This window comes from Camelina sativa, chromosome 8 (assembly GCF_000633955.1).
Source record: "Camelina sativa cultivar DH55 chromosome 8, Cs, whole genome shotgun sequence".
Lineage (NCBI taxonomy): Eukaryota > Viridiplantae > Streptophyta > Magnoliopsida > Brassicales > Brassicaceae > Camelina > Camelina sativa.
Window position 1 is genome coordinate 23,515,217 of NC_025692.1, and position 21,017 is coordinate 23,536,233.

General features: G+C 37.4%; 5 protein-coding genes across 7 annotated transcripts; all 5 read left to right on the forward strand.

Moving 5' to 3' along the window:
• On the forward strand, positions 3,407 to 4,536 carry LOC104708143 (transcription factor HEC3-like). Its single transcript, XM_019229083.1, has one exon. It carries the CDS (start codon positions 3,509 to 3,511, stop codon positions 4,175 to 4,177), a length of 669 nt encoding a protein of 222 aa, XP_019084628.1. The 5' UTR covers positions 3,407 to 3,508; the 3' UTR covers positions 4,178 to 4,536.
• On the forward strand, positions 5,720 to 8,492 carry LOC104708144 (histone acetyltransferase of the MYST family 2-like). 2 transcript variants are annotated; one of them, XM_010424647.2, is made up of 9 exons: positions 5,720 to 6,086; positions 6,390 to 6,478; positions 6,564 to 6,623; positions 6,705 to 6,914; positions 7,162 to 7,230; positions 7,436 to 7,597; positions 7,679 to 7,772; positions 7,858 to 8,000; positions 8,106 to 8,492. In XM_010424647.2, the coding sequence occupies exons 1-9, from the start codon at positions 5,783 to 5,785 to the stop codon at positions 8,307 to 8,309; spliced, it is 1,335 nt and encodes a 444-aa protein (XP_010422949.1). In that variant the 5' UTR covers positions 5,720 to 5,782; the 3' UTR covers positions 8,310 to 8,492. The 2 variants fall into 2 exon arrangements, with proteins under 2 accessions (XP_010422949.1, XP_010422948.1); XM_010424646.2 differs by having other exon boundaries at positions 7,436 to 7,772.
• On the forward strand, positions 11,350 to 14,407 carry LOC104708146 (beta-D-xylosidase 3). Of its 2 annotated transcripts, XM_010424649.2 has the most exons (7): positions 11,350 to 11,866; positions 12,060 to 12,347; positions 12,467 to 12,636; positions 12,724 to 12,821; positions 12,948 to 13,172; positions 13,247 to 13,657; positions 13,741 to 14,407. In XM_010424649.2, exons 1-7 carry the CDS (start codon positions 11,387 to 11,389, stop codon positions 14,325 to 14,327), a joined length of 2,259 nt encoding a protein of 752 aa, XP_010422951.1. In that variant the 5' UTR covers positions 11,350 to 11,386; the 3' UTR covers positions 14,328 to 14,407. The 2 variants fall into 2 exon arrangements, with proteins under 2 accessions (XP_010422951.1, XP_010422950.1); XM_010424648.2 differs by having other exon boundaries at positions 12,724 to 13,172.
• LOC104709858 (beta-D-xylosidase 4-like) lies at positions 14,881 to 17,877 on the forward strand. Its single transcript, XM_010426409.2, has 7 exons — positions 14,881 to 14,901; positions 15,202 to 15,540; positions 15,644 to 15,931; positions 16,010 to 16,179; positions 16,260 to 16,708; positions 16,784 to 17,197; positions 17,285 to 17,877. The coding sequence occupies exons 1-7, from the start codon at positions 14,899 to 14,901 to the stop codon at positions 17,875 to 17,877; spliced, it is 2,256 nt and encodes a 751-aa protein (XP_010424711.2). The 5' UTR covers positions 14,881 to 14,898.
• On the forward strand, positions 18,393 to 21,003 carry LOC104708147 (magnesium transporter MRS2-7). The gene is made up of 11 exons (XM_010424651.2): positions 18,393 to 18,816; positions 18,921 to 18,950; positions 19,068 to 19,191; positions 19,295 to 19,416; positions 19,481 to 19,555; positions 19,762 to 19,992; positions 20,082 to 20,126; positions 20,218 to 20,262; positions 20,350 to 20,379; positions 20,475 to 20,594; positions 20,695 to 21,003. The coding sequence occupies exons 1-11, from the start codon at positions 18,562 to 18,564 to the stop codon at positions 20,779 to 20,781; spliced, it is 1,164 nt and encodes a 387-aa protein (XP_010422953.1). The 5' UTR covers positions 18,393 to 18,561; the 3' UTR covers positions 20,782 to 21,003.

The window sequence follows — 21,017 nt, forward strand, 5'->3', positions numbered from 1 at the left end:
TGAAATGTGATCATTTATATGCATTTGGTGAAAAAAAAATCATCTAGATTGGTTAAATTGTTCTTCACTTGAAAAAAAAACGGTTCTTCAATTCTCCACTGACGAAGTTACAACTACCCCTCATGCTCCTCTCAAAACCTGCGAGAATGTAGTCAGATCCTCTTATAGAAAAGTTTTGAAAATATTTAACAAACGAAAATGTTGATCAATGGATGCCGGAAAAAAAAGAAAAGAATGTTCATCAGTTAATACATATTAATTTTTTTGAATTTCAAAATATTTATCAAAAAGATACAAACATAGATAAATGACTTATATATAATTGAGTCTATTTAATCTGTATTGTTTTTGTTACTTGACTCTGCATCTCGAGTCGAGTATGTCGCTAATTAAAATACGGCCTTATGCGTGCGTATGCATGGATACTGAAACTCGTTAATACTTAATACAATTAATCCTAGATAATGGAGTCAATTTCGTAAGCTTTTTTTTTCTTCAAAAACAAAAGAGAAATAAATATAAAGTGAAAAACTCATTAAAGAGTTTTCCATTTCATTAACATTTTCGGACCAAACAAGAGACTTCTTCACTTTCTCCACAGCATCTGCCCATGCCTTGTAATCACTTTTTGAGACTTTTAGATCCTCTCAAGAGAAAAGTAAAAAAAAAAAAAAAGGTTTTAGGTTTTTACTAGCTTAATGAACAAACTTTTAATCATATGACCAGTATTATAATGCGCATAATCTACGTACTCTCGTACTAATAGAAATCATCGATTATTACAACCCTCGTCTAGCTTAATTTCTTTTTCTTAACTTGATCATAACCAAATTCAACTTTTATTTACGAATGAATCGACGTCGGTGGTTAGTTATATATATATATATATATATATATATATATATATATATATATATATATATATATATATATATATATATATATATATATATATATATATATATATATATATATATATATATATATATATATATATATATATATATATATATATATATATATATATATATATATATATATATATATATATATATATATATATATATATATATATATATATATATATATATATATATATATATATATATATATATATATATATATATATATATATATATATATATATATATATATATATATATATATATATATATATATATATATATATATATATATATATATATATATATGACCAAATTAACCGGTGAAATTCGATAAAGCTAAAGTGATATATATCACTAAACTACAAAGTGTTCAAATTTAGAAGATACAATACTGAATTTTTGTTGTTTGTTCCTCTCCATGGTGGAAGCAGAAAGAGGAAACCCAAAAAGAGAAGAAGTCGCTGTAAGAGACCAGACTCTGATGAAATGAATGAGGATGTGGGTCTTCGGGACTTGTAACACACAAATTAATGTTGTATCGCTATTAGTACTATAAACAAAAGAAGATGAAGCACACTTGCGAAAAAAAAAAAAGAGATATATAAATAAATAAATAAAAATGGTTATTTAATGTTTTTTTTAATGTACCCGGTAATTTGGATGAAAATAATGGAGATTGTCAGATTTTATGATTCAATCTTCCTCGGAAAATGTTGCATATTTATTTCAGTCACTCACGTGTAGATATACTATATACATTCACATTAGATTTATCTTGTTAGGGTTTACAGTTACACTTTATAAACAGACGAGAAAGGGACCGTTTTGAGCTGTATTATAAAGTTAGTTTAGTGATATGTAAATTAATTTGCTAGAAAGACATGCTTCAGTGATCAGTCAACTGCATTCAAGTTTCCTTTATTTATTTAGGTGATCTGGTCCATTACTGGATCCAAGTTTAGGAACTAGCTGTCCAATATGAAAGATTATATTTGCACTATGTTTTAAATAGACTATAAAACTCTTAACTTTTATATGACCAATGCCATTATAAAATAAATAAAGAATTGTTAACTTTTATATCTCACGAGCTTGACGATTGTAAATTGCAAGTTAACATGTGGGTACAATGCCTATTTTATATACTTACATCGACTCAAATTTGCAAAACTTTTGAGTGTACAAGTAGATGTTCATGTTACATGTATATGTAGTTGGCAGTTGGCTGGCTTTAATAAGAATAGTATACAAGGAACAATGGATTAATACCAAAGAGGGAAAACCTATCATGCATGATTACAGACTGCATGCGCAATTTGTATGACTATAAGTCTATAATGCAGACCAAATCCTAACATGTATGCAAAAATACAGTTCTATATCTTATAAGTGTACATACATGTAGATGTATTTATACATTGCTTTTGAGATGATATATATGACATAAGAAACTTGTCACATTAAATAAGAACCGTCTGATTAATCTGCCTCTTTTGAAGTCTCATGAAAGTTTCGTGTATTTTACGGATTTATGTTTGTTATATACACTTATATACAAGCGTAGTTACGTAGATGTTAACTAATTTGAAAATAAAAGTAGAATTCTCTTCATGGAAAATGATATATTCACCACCGTCTTATATGTAACGAGTCACGACGATGATTCACGTCTTTCTTATTTACGACAATCATGGATAACACCCAAATCTTAATGAAGGTGTCCCCATGCGAGTGATTTGATGTGATCCTTTTAAACCTTTAATCACGTCGCAACTTATAGAATAACTTTATGGAAAAAGCAAGTTGATCATTTGTTTTATAATAATATATAACAAACATTGCGAGTTTCACACACAATTTACATTCAATACTAGACTCCATCGATGGGGAGAGACAAAATCACGACCGTTGATTGGAATATAAGTATAGGATCAACAATGTGCTATTTCGCGAAGAGACAAGAAAATGAGAGAAAATTTATCAATATTTCCTATTTTGGTGAATGGGTTTTGTGAAGAGAGGAAATAAAGAGATCGCAAATTGAGAAGTCAGAATAAGAGCACACAAGTGGTGACATCTTTTGTGAATCAAAGAGAAACTCATGTTCATATAAAGTAATTCACATCCTTATAGTAGTTATTACTTTAGTGAAAGCCACTTTCTCGATCTACCCTAAATTCAAGTCTCGGTACTGTAAGAGAGGAAAACCCTAGCCAACTCTATATTATCTCATTAGTTAGAGCTCAAAAACAAAAACAAAAAAAATATTCTGTTCAATTATGAAAACTAAGATATGTAAACATTTTCGAGCAGATGGAAAATATGAATTATCTTATTCTACTAAAAACAATATAGTTTTTTTGGTAACGACTAGTGACGTCCACTTATTGAAAAGAAACATATAAATATAATTTTTATTTTTTTATTTCCCGAACCAAAATCCTTATTGCATCACCAACCTAACCCCTCATCATATGATCACCTTTCTTTTTTCCTTTAAAATACATGCTCTCTCTCTCTCTCTCTCGCGGTCACACACATACACATATGCCTCGAGCTCGCCCCAGGCATTAAAATCTTCACAAATCAAACAAACATAAAGTATGAATAATAATTATAATAATATGAACCCATCTCTCTTCCAAAATTACACTTGGAACAACATCATCAACAGCAGCAACAACAAGAATGAGCACCATCATCATCAACATCATAATGATCCAATCGGTATGGTCATGGACCAACACACCCACCTCCATATCTTCAACCCTTTCTCTTCTTCTCATTTCACTCCCCTCTCATCTTCTCTCGCAACCACCACTCTTTTCTCCGGAGATCAAGAAGACGAAGAAGAGCCTCTAGAAGAACTCGATGCTATGAAGGAGATGATGTACAAGATCGCAGCCATGCAGCCGGTCGACATAGACCCAGCAAGCGTCAAGAAACCCAAACGCCGTAACGTCAGGATCTCCGACGACCCTCAGAGCGTGGCTGCTAGACACCGCCGTGAGAGAATCAGTGAGAGGATCAGAATTCTCCAGAGACTAGTGCCAGGTGGCACCAAGATGGATACAGCTTCAATGCTCGACGAAGCTATACGCTATGTCAAGTTCTTGAAACGGCAGATCCGGCTACTCAATAATAATCCAGGAAATCCTCCTCCCCTGCCGCAAGATCAAGCTTCTCAGGCGGTGACGACAACGTCATGGGTTTCGCGGCCACCACCGCCAAATTTTGGCGGTAGGGAAGGAGGAGGAGGGGTATTGATCTAATCAAGGTGACATTTCCATTAATAGTAACTAAGTTATGCTATAAAGTGTGAGTAATGGTGCAATTATGGAAAGTGTTTATATATATATTAAAATGGATACGAAATAAGGGTTTGTTAGGATATATAATATATTGTTGTTGACCGAGAAAAGGTTGTGGAATAATCATAACGGTTAGCTTGAGTTGTGTACCACCATATATTTAATATTGTTATCAGTTTCGTATATATATAATTCGTAATAAGTTATTGATTTGTAGTTTGGTTGTATACAAGTTTTGGCCGGGCATTTTTCGGGAATAAGAACCATGACGCCATGAAAGAACCCTATTTAAATAGTGTTATCATTACTGTGGACTTTTGTCTTTGTATACTCACATCGTATATATATATGTATTTTATTGTATATTTAGAGCATATATATGAATCTACTCCATTGCTCCATTTTTCATCTTGCGTATACATATCTCACATTCGAGCGTCTATAATCATGATTACCTAATATATATATATATATACTTATTATATATACCAAGTACAAAGAATAGAAATGGGTATGAAGAAAATATTCTATTACCACTAAAAAACCCTAAAATAGTCTATATATAGACGTCTCTGTTAGACTTTTGTGAAATAGCTAATGACATATTAGTAATACTAATTTTGTATTGATAAAAACGTTTATTATAATCAAAACTAAAGATTCCCATAAAGTAAACGATATACTATTTTGTTATCAAATCAAAAAACTCATGTCTAAACCAATATATATATATATATATATATACACATATAATCGTATCAGCCAAAGGAGCATATGGGTACATTTATATAGAGGATGGTGCAGAGAGAAAAGTGTACTTGCTCGTTTCTCTTCGAATTAATGAATATGGAAGTCCAATTAAAACAGTTGCAATCTCTTTTTACCTTCCCAATAATAAAAAGAAAACCTTTGACAACAAACAAAGCATTAAACCAAAAAAAAAAACAGAGCTTTGCTCCACACTTGTTGGTAAAAAAAAACTCAGAAAGTAGCAGAGAGACACACTGAACTCTATGCTCTTTGTTTACTTTACTTCGATATTTCCGCTGACTTTTGTGCTCCTCCTCAGTCCTCACATTCATAGGGTTTTAATGAAAAGACACAACGAACTGTCAGTGAGATTCAATGAAACTAATATCCATTTTGCTAACGAAATCATTTAATATCTTTGCTTTCTTTTCGTGACAATATAGATATACATACAAGAACTTAAACGTCTAAATTAGGTCAAACAGCCACGCTATAATTCGTATTTTTTTTCACATATAAATCGATTTAATACAAAGAGATTTCAATAATGATTCAAGATAGTTCTTACGTGATCAAATTTAGCTGACTTATAACCGTGATCAGTTTGATAAACTATAGAGATAGGGACTTGGCTAAAAGGATGTTCATAACATTAAATATCAATATTTCTCGGCCCGTAAAGAAGGGCCCAGGTTGCGTGAAAAGTAACATCTGATGGGCCTAATTTATTTCGAGCGTCCGTTTTGATCTCTCTAGTTCCTCTCTAACTCGTATCAGAGAGAAAGCCCACCCGGTAATCTCCGACCCGACCGAGAAATGGGATCGTCAGCAAATACAGAAACTAACGGCACCGGACCGTCACCTTCGTCGTCGAATCAAAAGCCTCCGGCGATGAACGGAGGTGATTTGTCTCATCCCCCTCCGTTAGCTCTTGATCAGGCGATCGTAATGTCTGATCCGTCGAAGAAGAGGAAAATGGTAATGCTTCCTCTCGAAGTTGGTACTCGCGTGATGTGTCGGTGGAGAGACGGCAAACACCATCCCGTGAAAGTAATTGAGCGCCGGAGGATACATAAGGGCGGTCCGAATGATTACGAGTATTACGTTCATTACACTGAGTGTACGTCGTTTAACTCCCCCATCACGTTTTGATCTAGGGTTTTCAAGTTTGGTTGATTTGTACGGTTGAACCTCAAAAAGGTGGAAATTTTTGTCTAGGGTGTATAATGTAGGAAGTTAAATTTCGAGCCTTTATCTATTGGATCATTAGAATTGGCTTCAAATCAAGCTGTGTGAGATTTTTGAGAAGGAGATTAAGTTCTGCATTGAGTAAAGTGATTATAAAGTTGGTGGTTGTTAAATCTTATCAATGTGTGTATGTTTTGAATGTGTGATTTTAGTAATTTGTTTTCTGAAACTGCAGTTAATAGGAGACTGGATGAATGGACTCATCTGGACCAACTAGACCTTGACTCGGTAGAGTGTGCTGTTGATGAAAAAGTGGAAGAAAAGGTGCTTTCTTTAGTTGCATAATTCTCCGTAAGTTTTCTCGTCTACGTTTTTCATTGAGCAGAGAATTATGTCTTATGGTTTCTAGGTAACGAGCTTGAAGATGACACGCCACCAGAAGAGGAAGATTGATGAGACTCATGTAGAGGTGAGTGGTAATTGATGCCTTTTCAAGGCTGTTCATGGAAACATCAGGCTTAAGTTGATTCGAGATTTTTGTGTTATGTAGGGTCATGAGGAGCTGGATGCAGCAAGTTTGCGTGAACATGAAGAGTTCACGAAAGTGAAGAACATAGCAACAATTGAGCTTGGAAAATATGAGATTGAGACTTGGTACTTCTCCCCTTTTCCGCCAGAATACAATGACTGCGTGAAGCTCTTTTTTTGTGAGTTTTGCCTGAACTTCATGAAACGCAAAGAGCAGCTTCAAAGGCATATGGTGAGCAACTGTTTTTCTTTATCTTTGAAGTCAGCATCATAACTTTATTTCCACTGCGAGGTTCAATATTTTGGTTTCACAATTGTTTTCTCTGTCCTTGCATTCCAGTTTCATTTCTGAAGATAGTAGCCAATCTTTTAGATTCTGTTGAATATTTTCACCGACTTGCATATCTATATTCACGGTTCAGTAAAGTTGCATTACCATTTTACCATACTTTTATTTATCTTGTAGCTTTTCCCTGCAGAGAAAGTGTGACCTGAAGCACCCCCCTGGTGATGAAATTTATCGAAGTGGTACCTTGTCAATGTTTGAGGTAATATCCCGAGATCTGTGTCTGGTTTTGTTCTTGTTTCACTGAAAATGATGTTTATATTGCTAACTTTATCACCTGTTCTTTTTTGTATATGGATGCTTATTAGTTATCTCTCATTTGGTTATGTTGTACATCAACAAGTAAATCTTCACCAAGCAGAAATTTTTCCTAATATCTTTTCTCTAACTGTACTCCAATCTTACAGGTTGATGGCAAAAAGAACAAGGTTTATGCACAGAATCTCTGTTACCTGGCAAAGTTATTTCTTGACCACAAAACTCTTTACTACGACGTTGATTTGTTTCTGTTCTACGTTCTTTGCGAATGTGATGATCGAGGGTGCCACATGGTTGGATACTTCTCAAAGGTAATACAGCACATCATTTACAGATATGTTTGGTTTCCATTGTTTGGTTTGTTAATAAAACGTAACTTCTACTGGGTACAGGAGAAGCATTCGGAAGAAGCATACAACTTAGCTTGCATTCTAACCCTGCCTCCGTATCAAAGAAAAGGCTATGGAAAATTCTTGATAGCCTTTTGTGAGTTCTTTGACACTTTGACTCTTTTGGTCTTCTCAACCCCATGCCGATAAAAACAATGACCGATTGCCCTTCTGAGTTGCAGCCTATGAACTGTCAAAGAAAGAGGGAAAAGTTGGGACACCGGAAAGACCCTTGTCGGATCTAGGCTTACTAAGCTACAGAGGTTATTGGACTCGTGTTCTATTAGATATCTTAAAAAAACATAAAGGAAACATTTCTATCAAGGTTAGATTGTGTTTCAGAACGATAGAAATTCTTAGGCTAATCTTGATTTCTGTGATCTAATTAAGGATCTGCCCATCTGTCTCTGTTTCATGTACGATGATGTAGGAGCTGAGTGACATGACAGCGATCAAGGCGGAAGATATATTAAGCACACTTCAGAGCCTAGAACTGATACAGTACAGGAAAGGACAACACGTGATCTGTGCGGATCCAAAGGTTCTGGACAGACATTTGAAAGCTGCAGGCCGAGGTGGTCTGGATGTAGATGTTAGCAAATTGATTTGGACACCTTACAAGGACCAGAGTTAAGAGTAAGGCTCACTCTTCTTGTGCCATTCGATTGGATTTGACTGTGTAAGTATCTTCGTTATAAAACGGGCTTTCTCCTAAAATGTCTGTGTAGTTTTACTTGTATATGTTGAATCGTACTTGGAATGGTGTTTATAAATATCCCTTATAATGGGAAATTTGAAGCAACTTCATTGTTTCATCTTTCTTTTTTTCTTTCTAGTATATGTGACCATTTGGACCTCTAGTTAACTAACGTACACAAATATATGCATTTGTGGTTTAAAGTGAAAAATGTTCAAAAGATACATTATTGAAATGCAAACATGATTTGTAACCTCTGTTTTAAAAATCCCCGCCTAGCACCGATTACGCCCCGTAAAATCGCTAGGCCCACCCTCTACGCCTCGATTAATGACTAATCCCCGCCTAGCATCCACTATCCGATTATACCGTCTAATCCGATTAATTCCCGCATAATTTTATATATACCTATTATTTTTGGAGCCAAATATAAATCAAATATATATATATTTCTGTTATTTAGACATTTAAATTAAGAGTTTATGATGTTTTACAATAACTAATGTACAAACTTTTAATTAAAATCATTTTTTCTAATATTATGTTTTTATGTTTTTACCGTAATTTTAAAGACAATACTATAACTTTATATTTTATTTGATATTTTTCGTTTCACATAAACATAATCATACATATATTTAGTACTATATATTTTTAATTTACTATTAATTTAATAAAATTACCCAAAAACTAGTCTCCGATTAATCCCCGTTTAATTTTTGATTTTCTCGCTAGGTGCTAGACCTATTCCGACCGCCCGACTAGCGCCTAGCGATTTCTAAAACAGGGTTTGTAACTAGCAATGCAAAACTCATACCATTTTGATAGTGAACAACAAACATGAAAAAAATGAGAAAAGAAAACAAAATATATCATGGAATCAAATATTTTATAAATGGTGTAAACAAAAAATTGCAGTATTGATCAAAATATCAGTTCAGCTGTTTTTTTTTTAACAAAATGTTTTAGTTTAATATACAGTATCTATACAAAATGATGATGTTTATATTCCACGATAGAAGCCAACTCATTTATGCCTGTATCCTCCAGTTAAAGTCCACATCATCTCATTCATGACCAACGAACCTAAACTTTTGATTTTAGGTTTATTGGTGCCAATGTGGTCCATTCCATTGTTAACATTTTGTGTATATATTCTCTTCTTTATTGAAACAGTGAAACATATCGTGATACTCCAAATAGATTCGTCTTCTTCTTTTGTTAACCTATAGGCTATGAATTAAGTTTGATATATACAATATGAGTTTATAAAGTAACCATACAGTCAGTCCGATTTTGCGCCAGATTTTCGTTGGTTTTGATTAGATGGCCAATCGTTATCAATCTTTAATAATTTTCTTACGTAAATCTAGAGTTTCCAAGTCTTGCGGTTGGTCACACTACTCAATAGATTAAAAGCTCAAAATAGAGTTTTAATTAACCATCATAATGTATATGTGAAATGTTGTATATATCGTGGATTTTTAATTCATGGAAACCCCATTAGATGCTAGCTTGAAGTAGAATTTTGAGTTTTAGAAGTTATTGTATAGTATGTCATATATAAGATGTTCTCATACGATATATTAGACGACAAAAAAAAAAGTGATAAATTTCCGAGTTTGCTATTGAATTAGTATCGTGTTCAAAAAAGGCAGATGAGATATAGCTGCATCAGCATGGCTGCATGCTTATGTGCATGTGCCTCCGAAACTTTTAAGTTAATTTTGTTTTTATTCAGACTTCAGTGTACTACGAACACACAATATAATCCTACCATGAACAACTCAACCCATAGTTTATAATTTACTGTTTCGTTGAATTGTATTACAAAATAGAGGAATATTCACAGTTATTAAAAGAAGAAAAAGACATGACACCTAATTTCTTATATTCCTTCCATACTACATTACTACTACCTTTGTTATTTTAGTACGTCGAAAGTAGATTTGCCGTCGACCAATCAAGAGACAGCTATGTATTCTGCATCCAACAGCAAAGTTTGCTCAAAATGTCTGCTGATGGCACTGAAAGCCGCAAACCTACTAACGATTCAAAATAATACCCAAAATAGAAAACACCTTTCTCGTACATATATACTCTTATTCAAAATAAAAACAAAATATTATAAACGCTAACAACTGTTCTTTTAACCGATGCATATGTAACCATTTGTGTTTTGATAACTAGCAATGTCTATATTGTCTATGTAACCTCGATTTGTCATATCCATATAGATGTTTAAAATAATAATCTATGACCAAATCGTCCAAAGTCTTTGCATATAGGTGAAATCGAACTTTATAAATTCAAGATGTTTTGTCCGATCCTAACAATTTTGAAACAATAGTGTACATAAAGTTTTGATCACAACGATTCTGAGGTCAGAAAATAATTAATGATTATGATGAGAAAATTAGTATCTAAATATAAGGTGTTTGGTTACTAATTATGCTACTTAACTTAAAAAAAAGCAATAAGTCGATAGATCAAATAACTATTTATTTGGTTTTGTTAAAGTGAGTCATGAGCATGGCAATGTTGGGGACTTGGAGTGACGGTGTGTCATGCATATATAAATCTATCAGCCACAGACTCAGAAAACAATGAAGGCCGGTTACACTTACGTTAGGGGCTGGCTACACACAAATTCTGCCATTTATTGTGACTCTTTAATACTTGTTTAGATGGATCACTAAGAAGTAAAAGGCAGTAGCCACAAAAGAAAACAACATGACATAAGTTATATGGACAATATCAAACTAAAAGATATATGTGTTGAGATAAGAATTTAGAAAACCGACTACGAAATATGTTTTTGTAATTTTGTTAACATAAATACTAGTATTAACCTTTTTCTGACAGAGAGCAGGAAATGTCATTATTATCCATAGTGACATTTCATCTCGAAGGCTGCAAATTTCTATATAAATACAATATACATATAATCTTAAATTAACAATTTGCCAACCAGCGTACCACTTTTGTTAGTATATAACAGTGATCAATAGACAATGAACACAAACCAAAAAGAAAAACACTCGAGACAAAAAGATACAATGAGTTCTTCTTGGTTAACGAGCCGAAACAGAGCACTCTCCTCTGTTTCCACTCTTCTCCTCTCTATCCTCCTCTGCATCTCCGAGCAATCGAACGCTCAGTCTTCTCCTGTCTTCGCCTGTGACGTCACCGGAAACCCTTCTCTAGCCGCGCTTGGATTCTGCAACACGGGGTTGAAGATCAAAGCCCGAGTCACCGATCTTGTCGGAAGGTTAACGTTGGAGGAGAAAATCGGGTTTTTGGGGAGCAAAGCTGTCGGCGTGAGCCGCCTTGGGATCCCGGCTTACAATTGGTGGTCTGAGGCACTTCATGGTGTCTCATACATCGGAGGTGGTAGTGGATTCTCTGGGCAAGTACATGGCGCCACTAGCTTCCCACAAGTTATACTCACGGCCGCTTCTTTCAATGTGTCTTTGTTCCAAGCCATTGGCAAGGTGAAAGAACTATCTCCTTTTTCATTTTCCTTATTTTTGGGTGTTGTGAAAACTCACTGATTATGCAAATGGAAGATTTTGTTTCTTAGGGCACAAGTAATGATTCTTATATCATATACATTTTCGATGCTTTAGGCAGGAGCGTTTTCTTGCTTATAACTTTCACATATCTTTATCCATATATTGGTTTAAGGTTGTATCGACGGAGGCGAGGGCAATGTACAATGTGGGATCAGCCGGTTTAACGTTTTGGTCACCGAATGTGAACATATTCCGGGACCCGAGATGGGGAAGAGGACAAGAGACTCCCGGTGAGGACCCAACACTCTCGAGCAAATACGCGGTGGCTTATGTTAAAGGTCTTCAGGAGACTGATGGTGGAGATCCTAACCGTCTTAAAGTCGCCGCTTGCTGCAAACACTACACCGCCTATGACGTTGATAATTGGACAGATGTGCATCGTTTCACTTTCAACGCCGTGGTAAGAAGAGAGAGTTTTTTTGGATTCTTTGAATATTATGGAACTTTTGTTATTGGTCACACCAAATACATTTCATTGTTTTATTATCTGTTTTTTTTTTTCGTGTTGTGTTGGATTAGGTGAACCAACAAGATATGGCTGATACGTTTCAACCACCGTTTAAGAGTTGTGTGGTTGATGGGAATGTGGCTAGTGTCATGTGTTCTTACAACCAAGTTAACGGTAAACCGACATGCGCTGATCCTGATCTGCTTTCCGGTGTGATCCGTGGTCAATGGAAGTTAAACGGGTAAGGTTGCTTTTTCTAGTTTTTAGTTCAATGAATTAAGGGTTTGGTTACCGTTTATAAAATCATCTGTTTGGTTTTTTTGGTTAGATACATTGTTTCAGACTGTGATTCAGTAGATGTGTTGTTTAGAGACCAACACTATACCAAGACTCCAGGGGAAGCTGTGGCAATATCTATCTTGGCAGGTTTGGATTTAAATTGTGATCATTTCACGGATGAACACGCATTGAAAGCGGTCAAAGAGGGTTTGGTTAACGAAGCAGCTATTGACAATGCGATTTCAAACAATTTCGCCACTCTGATGCGTTTAGGGTTCTTCGATGGAGACCCCAAGAAGCAGCTCTATGGTGATCTTGGTCCTAAAGACGTTTGCACAGCTGAGAACCAAGAACTCGCTAGAGATGCCGCAAGGCAAGGCATTGTCTTGCTTAAGAACTCACCTGGTTCGCTTCCGCTCTCACCTTCTGCCATCAAAACGTTAGCCGTGATTGGACCAAACGCCAAAGCCACAGTAACAATGATCGGAAACTACTTCGGTAAAATTGATACTAGTGATTTGTCTCGATAAGCTTAACTGTGTGAAACCAACAAGAACGTACTTATCTCTCAGGTGATCCATGCAAGTACACAACACCGTTTCAGGGACTGTCAGAAACGGTGTCGTCTACCTATCAGCCGGGATGTTCTAACGTGGCGTGCAAAGAACCGGATATAGGCTCAGCCGCAGCTCTGGCAGCTTCTGCGGATGCTGTCGTGCTCGTGATGGGCGAAGATCAAACAATTGAGCAGGAGAACCTTGACCGAGTTGACCTGTATCTTCCCGGAAAGCAGCCAGAGCTAGTGACTCAAGTGGCTAAGGCGGCAAAAGGACCGGTGGTGCTAGTCATAATGTCCGGTGGAGGGTTTGACATTACATTCGCCAAGAACGATGAGAAGATCACAAGCATTATGTGGGTCGGATACCCTGGTGAAGCCGGTGGTCTCGCCATTGCTGACGTCATCTTCGGTCGTCATAATCCGAGTAAGACTCTGTTTTCTCAAGGTATAAACCGGTTCGGGTTTATTAATTTTTTTGATAACCGGTAGTTTTTATTGTTTGGTTAGGCGGGAGTTTACCGATGACGTGGTATCCGCAATCCTACGTGGAGAAAGTTCCGATGTCAAATATGAACATGAGACCCGACAAACCAAACGGGTATCCGGGTCGGACTTACCGATTCTACGCCGGAGAAACCGTATACGCCTTCGGAGACACGCTCAGCTACACTAAATTCGACCATCGGCTAATCAAAGCTCCACGACTCGTCTCTCTTAGTCTCGACGAGAGCCACCCTTGCCGATCGTCGGAGTGCCAATCACTGGACGCGATCGGACCGCACTGCGAGAACGCCGTCGAGGGAGGTTCGGGTTTCGAGGTTCAATTGAATGTAAAGAACGCTGGAGATAGAGAAGGGAGCCACACAGTGTTTTTGTTTACCACGCCGCCGGCAATACACGGGTCTCCGATTAAGCATCTTCTAGGGTTTGAAAAGGTTCGTCTGGGGAAAAACGAAGAAGCGGTGGTTAGTTTTAAGGTTGATGTGTGTAAGGATCTGAGTGTGGTTGATGAGATTGGAACGAGGAAGATTGCTTTAGGCCATCATCATCTCCATGTGGGAAGCTTGAAACACTCCTTGAACATTACTGTTTGATCCGATGGATCTTTTTATTTTCAACTGGAAAAATATTAAATATATTATTATGAAATAAAATGAGATAGGAAATTAAAATTGTTTAAAACAAAAAAATTGTGGTTCACTATAAAAATAGTAAATATATCATTAATGAAATAAAACGAGATAGCAAATTAAAAATGTTATAAAGAAAAAATGGTGGATCAGTGTGGCGACGAACCGTGGTCCGTCCACTGCTTAGAATGGGAGGTAGTCGCTGGCTCTGTGAAGCCAGCCTCACGCATTACCCTCCAACTTCAGGAAAGGTCCGAACCAAACCTTCGCTCAGTTCGTACGGTTCACTCACAGCTTGGACTGGGCGGTTCGAAACCATGCCAACAACAGATCCGACCCGTCGGTTGAGTCAGCGTTCCACCGTCTTACAGTCCCCACTTGGGTTACAAGATCTCGTTACATAGCTCGACGTTAGAGTGTTGATTGAGTGCAATATATAAAATGACAAATTTTGAGTAGAGAAACCGATGTGGGATATTGGAGAAGTTTCACTGTCCCACGATTAGATAAATTATCGACCAAACTTAGGCAGATAATGATAATTACGTTTTCCATATTATTTGAATATATGTTGTTTTATGCCATAAAGGATACTTAATATAAATGCTTTGACTCCACCAAACCTCTCAATACAAAAATCTTTATAAGTCAAAGATGATTAATGATGAAAATTACCAAAAGCAAAGCATTCAAATATATTCTTGCATTTTCTTGTTTTATCTATGATTTAACATAAAAAGCATATACAATGGGAAGAAGAAACAGAGCACCCTCCTCTGTTTGCCATGTTCTTCTCTGTTTCTTGCTCTACATCTCTTTTGTCTTCGAGTCCTCAGACGCCCTGTCTTTGCCGGCTTTCGCCTGCAACGTTGCAGGAAACAATTCTCTTGCCAGGTTTGGGTTTTGCAACACCAAACTAAAAATCGAACGCCGAGTCGCCGATCTCGTTGGGAGACTAACGTTGCAAGAGAAGGTAAGATTTTTAGGGAGCAGCGGAAACGGTGCTAGCCGCTTGGGGATTCCGACGTATGAGTGGTGGGCAGAGGCACTTCACGGGGTATCTTTCATCGGACCAGCCACTCGTTTTACCAAGCTTGTCCCTAGCGCCACATGCTTCCCTCAAGTTATTCTCACCGCTGCTTCGTTCAATGTCTCTTTGTTCAAGGCTATTGGCAAAGTACACTAATATAATATCACATTTCCTTAAACCTTTTCATAATGTGTTAGATGACGGTTGCTTTCTTTGAATTTTTAACGTTAGTTCTATGAATTCGTTTAAGGCTGTGTCGACGGAGGCGAGGGCAATGTACAATGTGGGATTGGCTGGATTAACGTATTGGTCACCTAATGTGAACATATTTCGTGACCCGAGATGGGGAAGAGGACAAGAGACTCCAGGCGAGGACCCAACACTCTCGAGCAAATACGCGGTAGCATATGTTAAAGGTCTTCAGGAGACTGATAGTGGGAATCCTAACCGTCTAAAAGTCGCTGCTTGCTGTAAACACTCAACCGCCTATGACCTTGAAAAATGGAAAGGAGTTTCACGTTATACTTTTAACGCCGTGGTAATACATTTTGATACTTGGTCCGATTTAAGTACATTTGTATGATCTCCCGTAATTGTTCAGTGTGTGTTGTATTAGGTGACGCAACAAGATTTGGATGATACATACAACGCACCATTTAAGAGTTGTGTGACTGATGGGAAAGTGGCTTGTATCATGTGTTCTTACAACCAAGTTAACGGTAAACCCACTTGCGCGGATCCTGGTTTGCTTTCGGGTCTAATCCGCGGTCAATGGAAATTAAACGGGTACGTAGAAAAAATAGTCTCTGATTACCATATCTAATTCTACGATGGGTGCGGTTTCAATTTTTTTGGGTTTGTTTTAGGTACATTGTTTCGGATTGCGATTCATTAGGCATATTGTATGGTGCACAACACTATACCAAGACTCCAGAGGAAGCATCAGCTAAATCTATACTGGCAGGTTTGGATCTAAATTGTGGTTCTTTCTTGGGTAACCACACAGAGAATGCAGTCAAGAAGGGGATGATCAAAGAAGCAGCTATCAACAAAGCGATTTCAAACAATTTTGCCACTCTGATGCGCCTAGGATTCTTTGACGGTAACCCTAAGAATCAGCCCTATGGTAGTTTGGGTCCCAAGGACGTGTGCACGGCCGAACACCGAGAACTAGCTGTAGAAACCGCAAGGCAAGGCATCGTCTTGCTCAAGAACGTAGCTGGTTCGTTACCGCTCTCTCCTTCCGCCATCAAGACGTTGGCCGTGATCGGACCAAATGCTAATGTCACAAGAACAATGATAGGAAACTACGAAGGTAAATCCATAACTTAAAATCGAATTATGAACTAAAACATGGAATCTGAATCGAATCTAACTGTTATTGATTCAGGCGTGGCATGCAAGTATACAAAACCGCTTCAAGGACTTGAGAGGACTGTGTTGACGACGAAATATCATCGTGGCTGCAACAACGTGACGTGCGTAGCGGCGGATTTAGTTTCAGCTACGGCTTTGGCGGCATCTGCGGATGTGACGGTGTTAGTAATGGGAGCCGATCAATCTATTGAGAAGGAGAAATTAGATCGCATAGACCTGAATCTGCCCGGAAAACAGCAAGAGCTAGTGACTCATGTGGCCAAGGCGGCAAAAGGACCGGTGGTGCTAGTCATAATGTCCGGTGGAGGGTTTGACATTACATTCGCTAAGAACGATGAGAAGATCACAAGCATTATGTGGGTCGGTTACCCTGGTGAAGCCGGTGGTCTCGCTATTGCTGACGTCATCTTCGGTCGCCATAATCCGAGTAAGACTCTTATTCAACCGGTCCGGTCCAGTTCACAATTTCAATTTTGGTAACCGGTCAACTTTTTTTTTCCTTTTTTTCTGGTAGGTGGGAATTTGCCGATGACGTGGTATCCTCAGTTCTACGTGGAGAAAGTTCCGATGACGAACATGAACATGAGACCCGACAAATTAAGAGGGTATCCGGGTCGGACTTATCGGTTTTACGCCGGAGAAACCGTATACGCCTTCGGGCATGGGCTCAGTTACAGTAATTTTAGGCACCAGCTTCTTAAAGCTCCGAAGCTCGTCTCTCTCAATCTTGAAGAGAGCCACGCTTGCCTATCGTCCGAGTGTCAATCACTGGACGCGTTCGGACCGCATTGCGATAATAACGCCGTCGGTGGAAGATTGGATTTTGAGGTTCAACTGAAAGTAACGAACGCCGGAGACAGAGAAGGGACACACACGGTGTTTCTATTCACGACGCCGCCGGAAGTGCACGGATCTCCGGTTAAGCATCTTCTAGGGTTTGAGAAGGTTCGTCTAGGGAAAAGCGAAGAAGCGATGGTTAGGTTTAACGTCGATGTGTGTAAGGATCTGAGTGTGGTTGATGAGATTGGAACGAGGAAGATTGCTTTAGGCCATCATCTTCTCCACGTGGGTAGCTTGAAACACTCCTTGAACATTAGTAGTGTCTGATTCTAAAGTTTGATTTTTTCCTTTTTCTATGTATTTGGGATGGAAAAAAAATGTGGAAATTTATATCAAAAAATAATAACTTGAGGTTATTATTTGAGTGACTAAAACCAATCAATGATAACAGAGCATTCTATAAAACACAAAAGGAACAAAATTTCAGATATTTTGGTACCAAATCGCGTCTTGAGCGATTTGTTTGCATATATAACGTTTCTAAATGAAATTGACAAAATAACCCTTTCTAAAACTTTTGTAGTCTCTTCCTCTTCTACATCTTCATCTTCTTTTCAGTCAATGCCTCATGAAGTCGTGATCGTCGCCGTCGAAGTCTATCTTTATCGCCGTCGTCTCTTTAATAAAAGCAGAAACGGAAAGACCCTAATAGTAAAACAATGGTACTTGTCTGAGTGTCTCTATCGTCAGACTAATAAAAAAAGAATAAACCAAATTTAAAAAGCAGAACGACGACTTTCGAGGAATTGTATAATGGAAAAAAAGGAGCAGATACTACGAAAACACACTTTTTATTATTCCAACTTGGTTTTTTAATTTCGTATGAACAGTTCTCGTGGGGGAAAAAGTTTCGATCTTGCTACTCTTTTAAGTTTTAACTCTTGTTTTCTCTTCTTAAATCCCGTTGAATATTTGTAGGCTTTGAGTGCAATTTGTGAAGAAGAATCGGAGATGTCGCCTGACGGAGAACTTATTCCGGTGGATTCTTCATCGGCGGTTGTAGCGACGAAGAGGAAGACATCTCAGTCATCGAGGAGTTGGATTTCTATAGACGCGACAGGGGAAAAAACTGTGCTTGACGTTGACAAGTACGTGATTATGCACCGTGTTCAGATCCACGCTCGTGATCTACGGATCCTTGACCCAAATCTTTTTTACCCTTCTGCTATTTTGGGTCGAGAGAGAGCCATTGTTCTTAACTTAGAGGTTGGGTCTTTTTTTTGTTTGTTTTGTTTGTTTGCTCCTCTGCTTTTGTTTTCTAGTTTAATCCATGTTTTGATTGATTAGTGTTTTGTTTTGATCTGATGCAGTATATCAAGGCCATCATCACTGCTGAAGAGGTCCGAATCAGTTTACTTCTTTCTTACTAGCTTGTAGATAAATGTGAACACTTTGGAACATGTTCTCTCCGTTTGAAGTGATGATGGCTTTGTTTGGTAATATGAAAATGCTTACAGGTTTTGATTCGGGATTCGTCAGATGAAAACGTTATTCCCGTCCTAGAGGAGTTTCAGAGACGCTTGCCTGTTGGAAACGAGGCACACGGTGGTCACGGAGATGGTGATGTGGGTGAAGAAGATGGTACGTACCAGTCAACTTTTGTCATCTTTAGCATTGAACCATTCATTCTTTTCACTTTTTGGTATTTTTGAAATGTGGTGCTTGTTGTTATACTGTTTATTAGAGTCTCCGTTTGAATTCCGGGCGCTAGAGGTGGCTTTGGAAGCTATTTGTAGTTTCCTAGCTGCAAGGACAACAGAACTAGAGAAGTCTGCTTACCCTGCTTTGGATGAACTTACCTTGAAGGTAATTATCACTACTCCGTTTCCAACTTTAACTTCACTTGATGACCAATTGTTTCGTTTTGTAGATAAGTAGCCGTAACTTGGAAAGGGTTCGTAAATTGAAGAGTGCCATGACTAGATTGACAGCTCGGGTCCAAAAGGTGAGCATATATCACTGTGAAACAGAGTCTATATTTAGAAAGGATATATATATTTTTGAATGATACTTAAGCCTCATGACACTTAACGCTGTCTTAGAGTGAGTCACAAACTCATCTTGTACTTTGAGTATTATCCCGCTTCGCAAATTGCATATCAACCTCTAGGCTAAAAGAGACAAGTTAAAAGAAGCATAACCTTTTTGCAGGTAAGGGATGAGCTGGAACAATTGTTGGATGATGATGGTGATATGGCTGATCTCTACCTTACGAGGAAGCTTGTTGGTGTATCTTCATCGCTTAGCGTTTCTGATGAACCCATTTGGTATCCTACATCCCCAACAATTGGTTCCAAGATTTCCAGAGCAAGTAGAGTAAGTTTAGCTACGATTCGCGGGGACGACGAAAATGATGTTGAAGAAGTTGAAATGTTGCTGGAGGTTGTGACGTCTACCATTATATTATAGAATGTGTTATCAGCTACATATGAAATCTAAATAACCTTTAAAAATTTGATTTTGTTTTACAGGCATATTTTATGCAAATCGACAGCACTTTGAACAAATTAAATGAGGTATTGTTATCTTCTTGTTCTTGTTTCTTTTCTAGTGGTGAATCTGTTTGACACCTCTTGACTTTAGAAAGTATAATTGAACATGATGCAGCTACGTGAGTATATTGATGACACAGAGGATTACATTAACATCCAGGTAAAACCAAAATGAAAACTCAGAATGTTATGAAAATGTAATCTCTCTTATATGCTATGTAACCAATCACTGTTTATTGATTTGCAGTTAGACAATCATCGAAATCAGCTGATTCAGGTGAGTGGATATAAAAAAAAAGCTCAAGACTAGTAAATGTTTTTTTTTTCTGATGTGTATAAAGCATACCATGTATGGGGGCTGTATCTATGTAGTTAGAGCTTATGTTAAGCTCTGGAACCGTCTGTGTATCAATGTACTCAATGATCGCGGGAATATTCGGCATGAACATCCCATATACATGGAACCACGACCATGGATATATATTCAAATGGGTAAGAGTCACACTTTAAGTTTCCAGGATAAAGAAAGAAACATCTCTAGCTTGGTCATTACAGCCTGATATGATATCATTGGTGTGTGTTGTTGTTGAAGGTCGTGAGTCTCACGGGAACGTTTTGCGCAGTCTTGTTCGTGATTATACTGTCGTACGCTCGGTTTAGAGGGCTCATCGGATCTTAATGACAACAGAGGCCATTTGGTACAGATTAATAGCACCAGAATAATCAGAGTATGTGAGGAGCAGAGCTTGTTTTTGGGTTTCTCTATTCTGTAATTTGTCATGTGTGACATCTACATTTGTAATTTGACATCAACCCAAATTAAGGAACCGAAATTTCAAGTTCGGTTTCAGTTTAGATTGTATATTTTGAATTTAAACCGAAACAAACCGAATTGGACCGACTCGAATTTGGTAT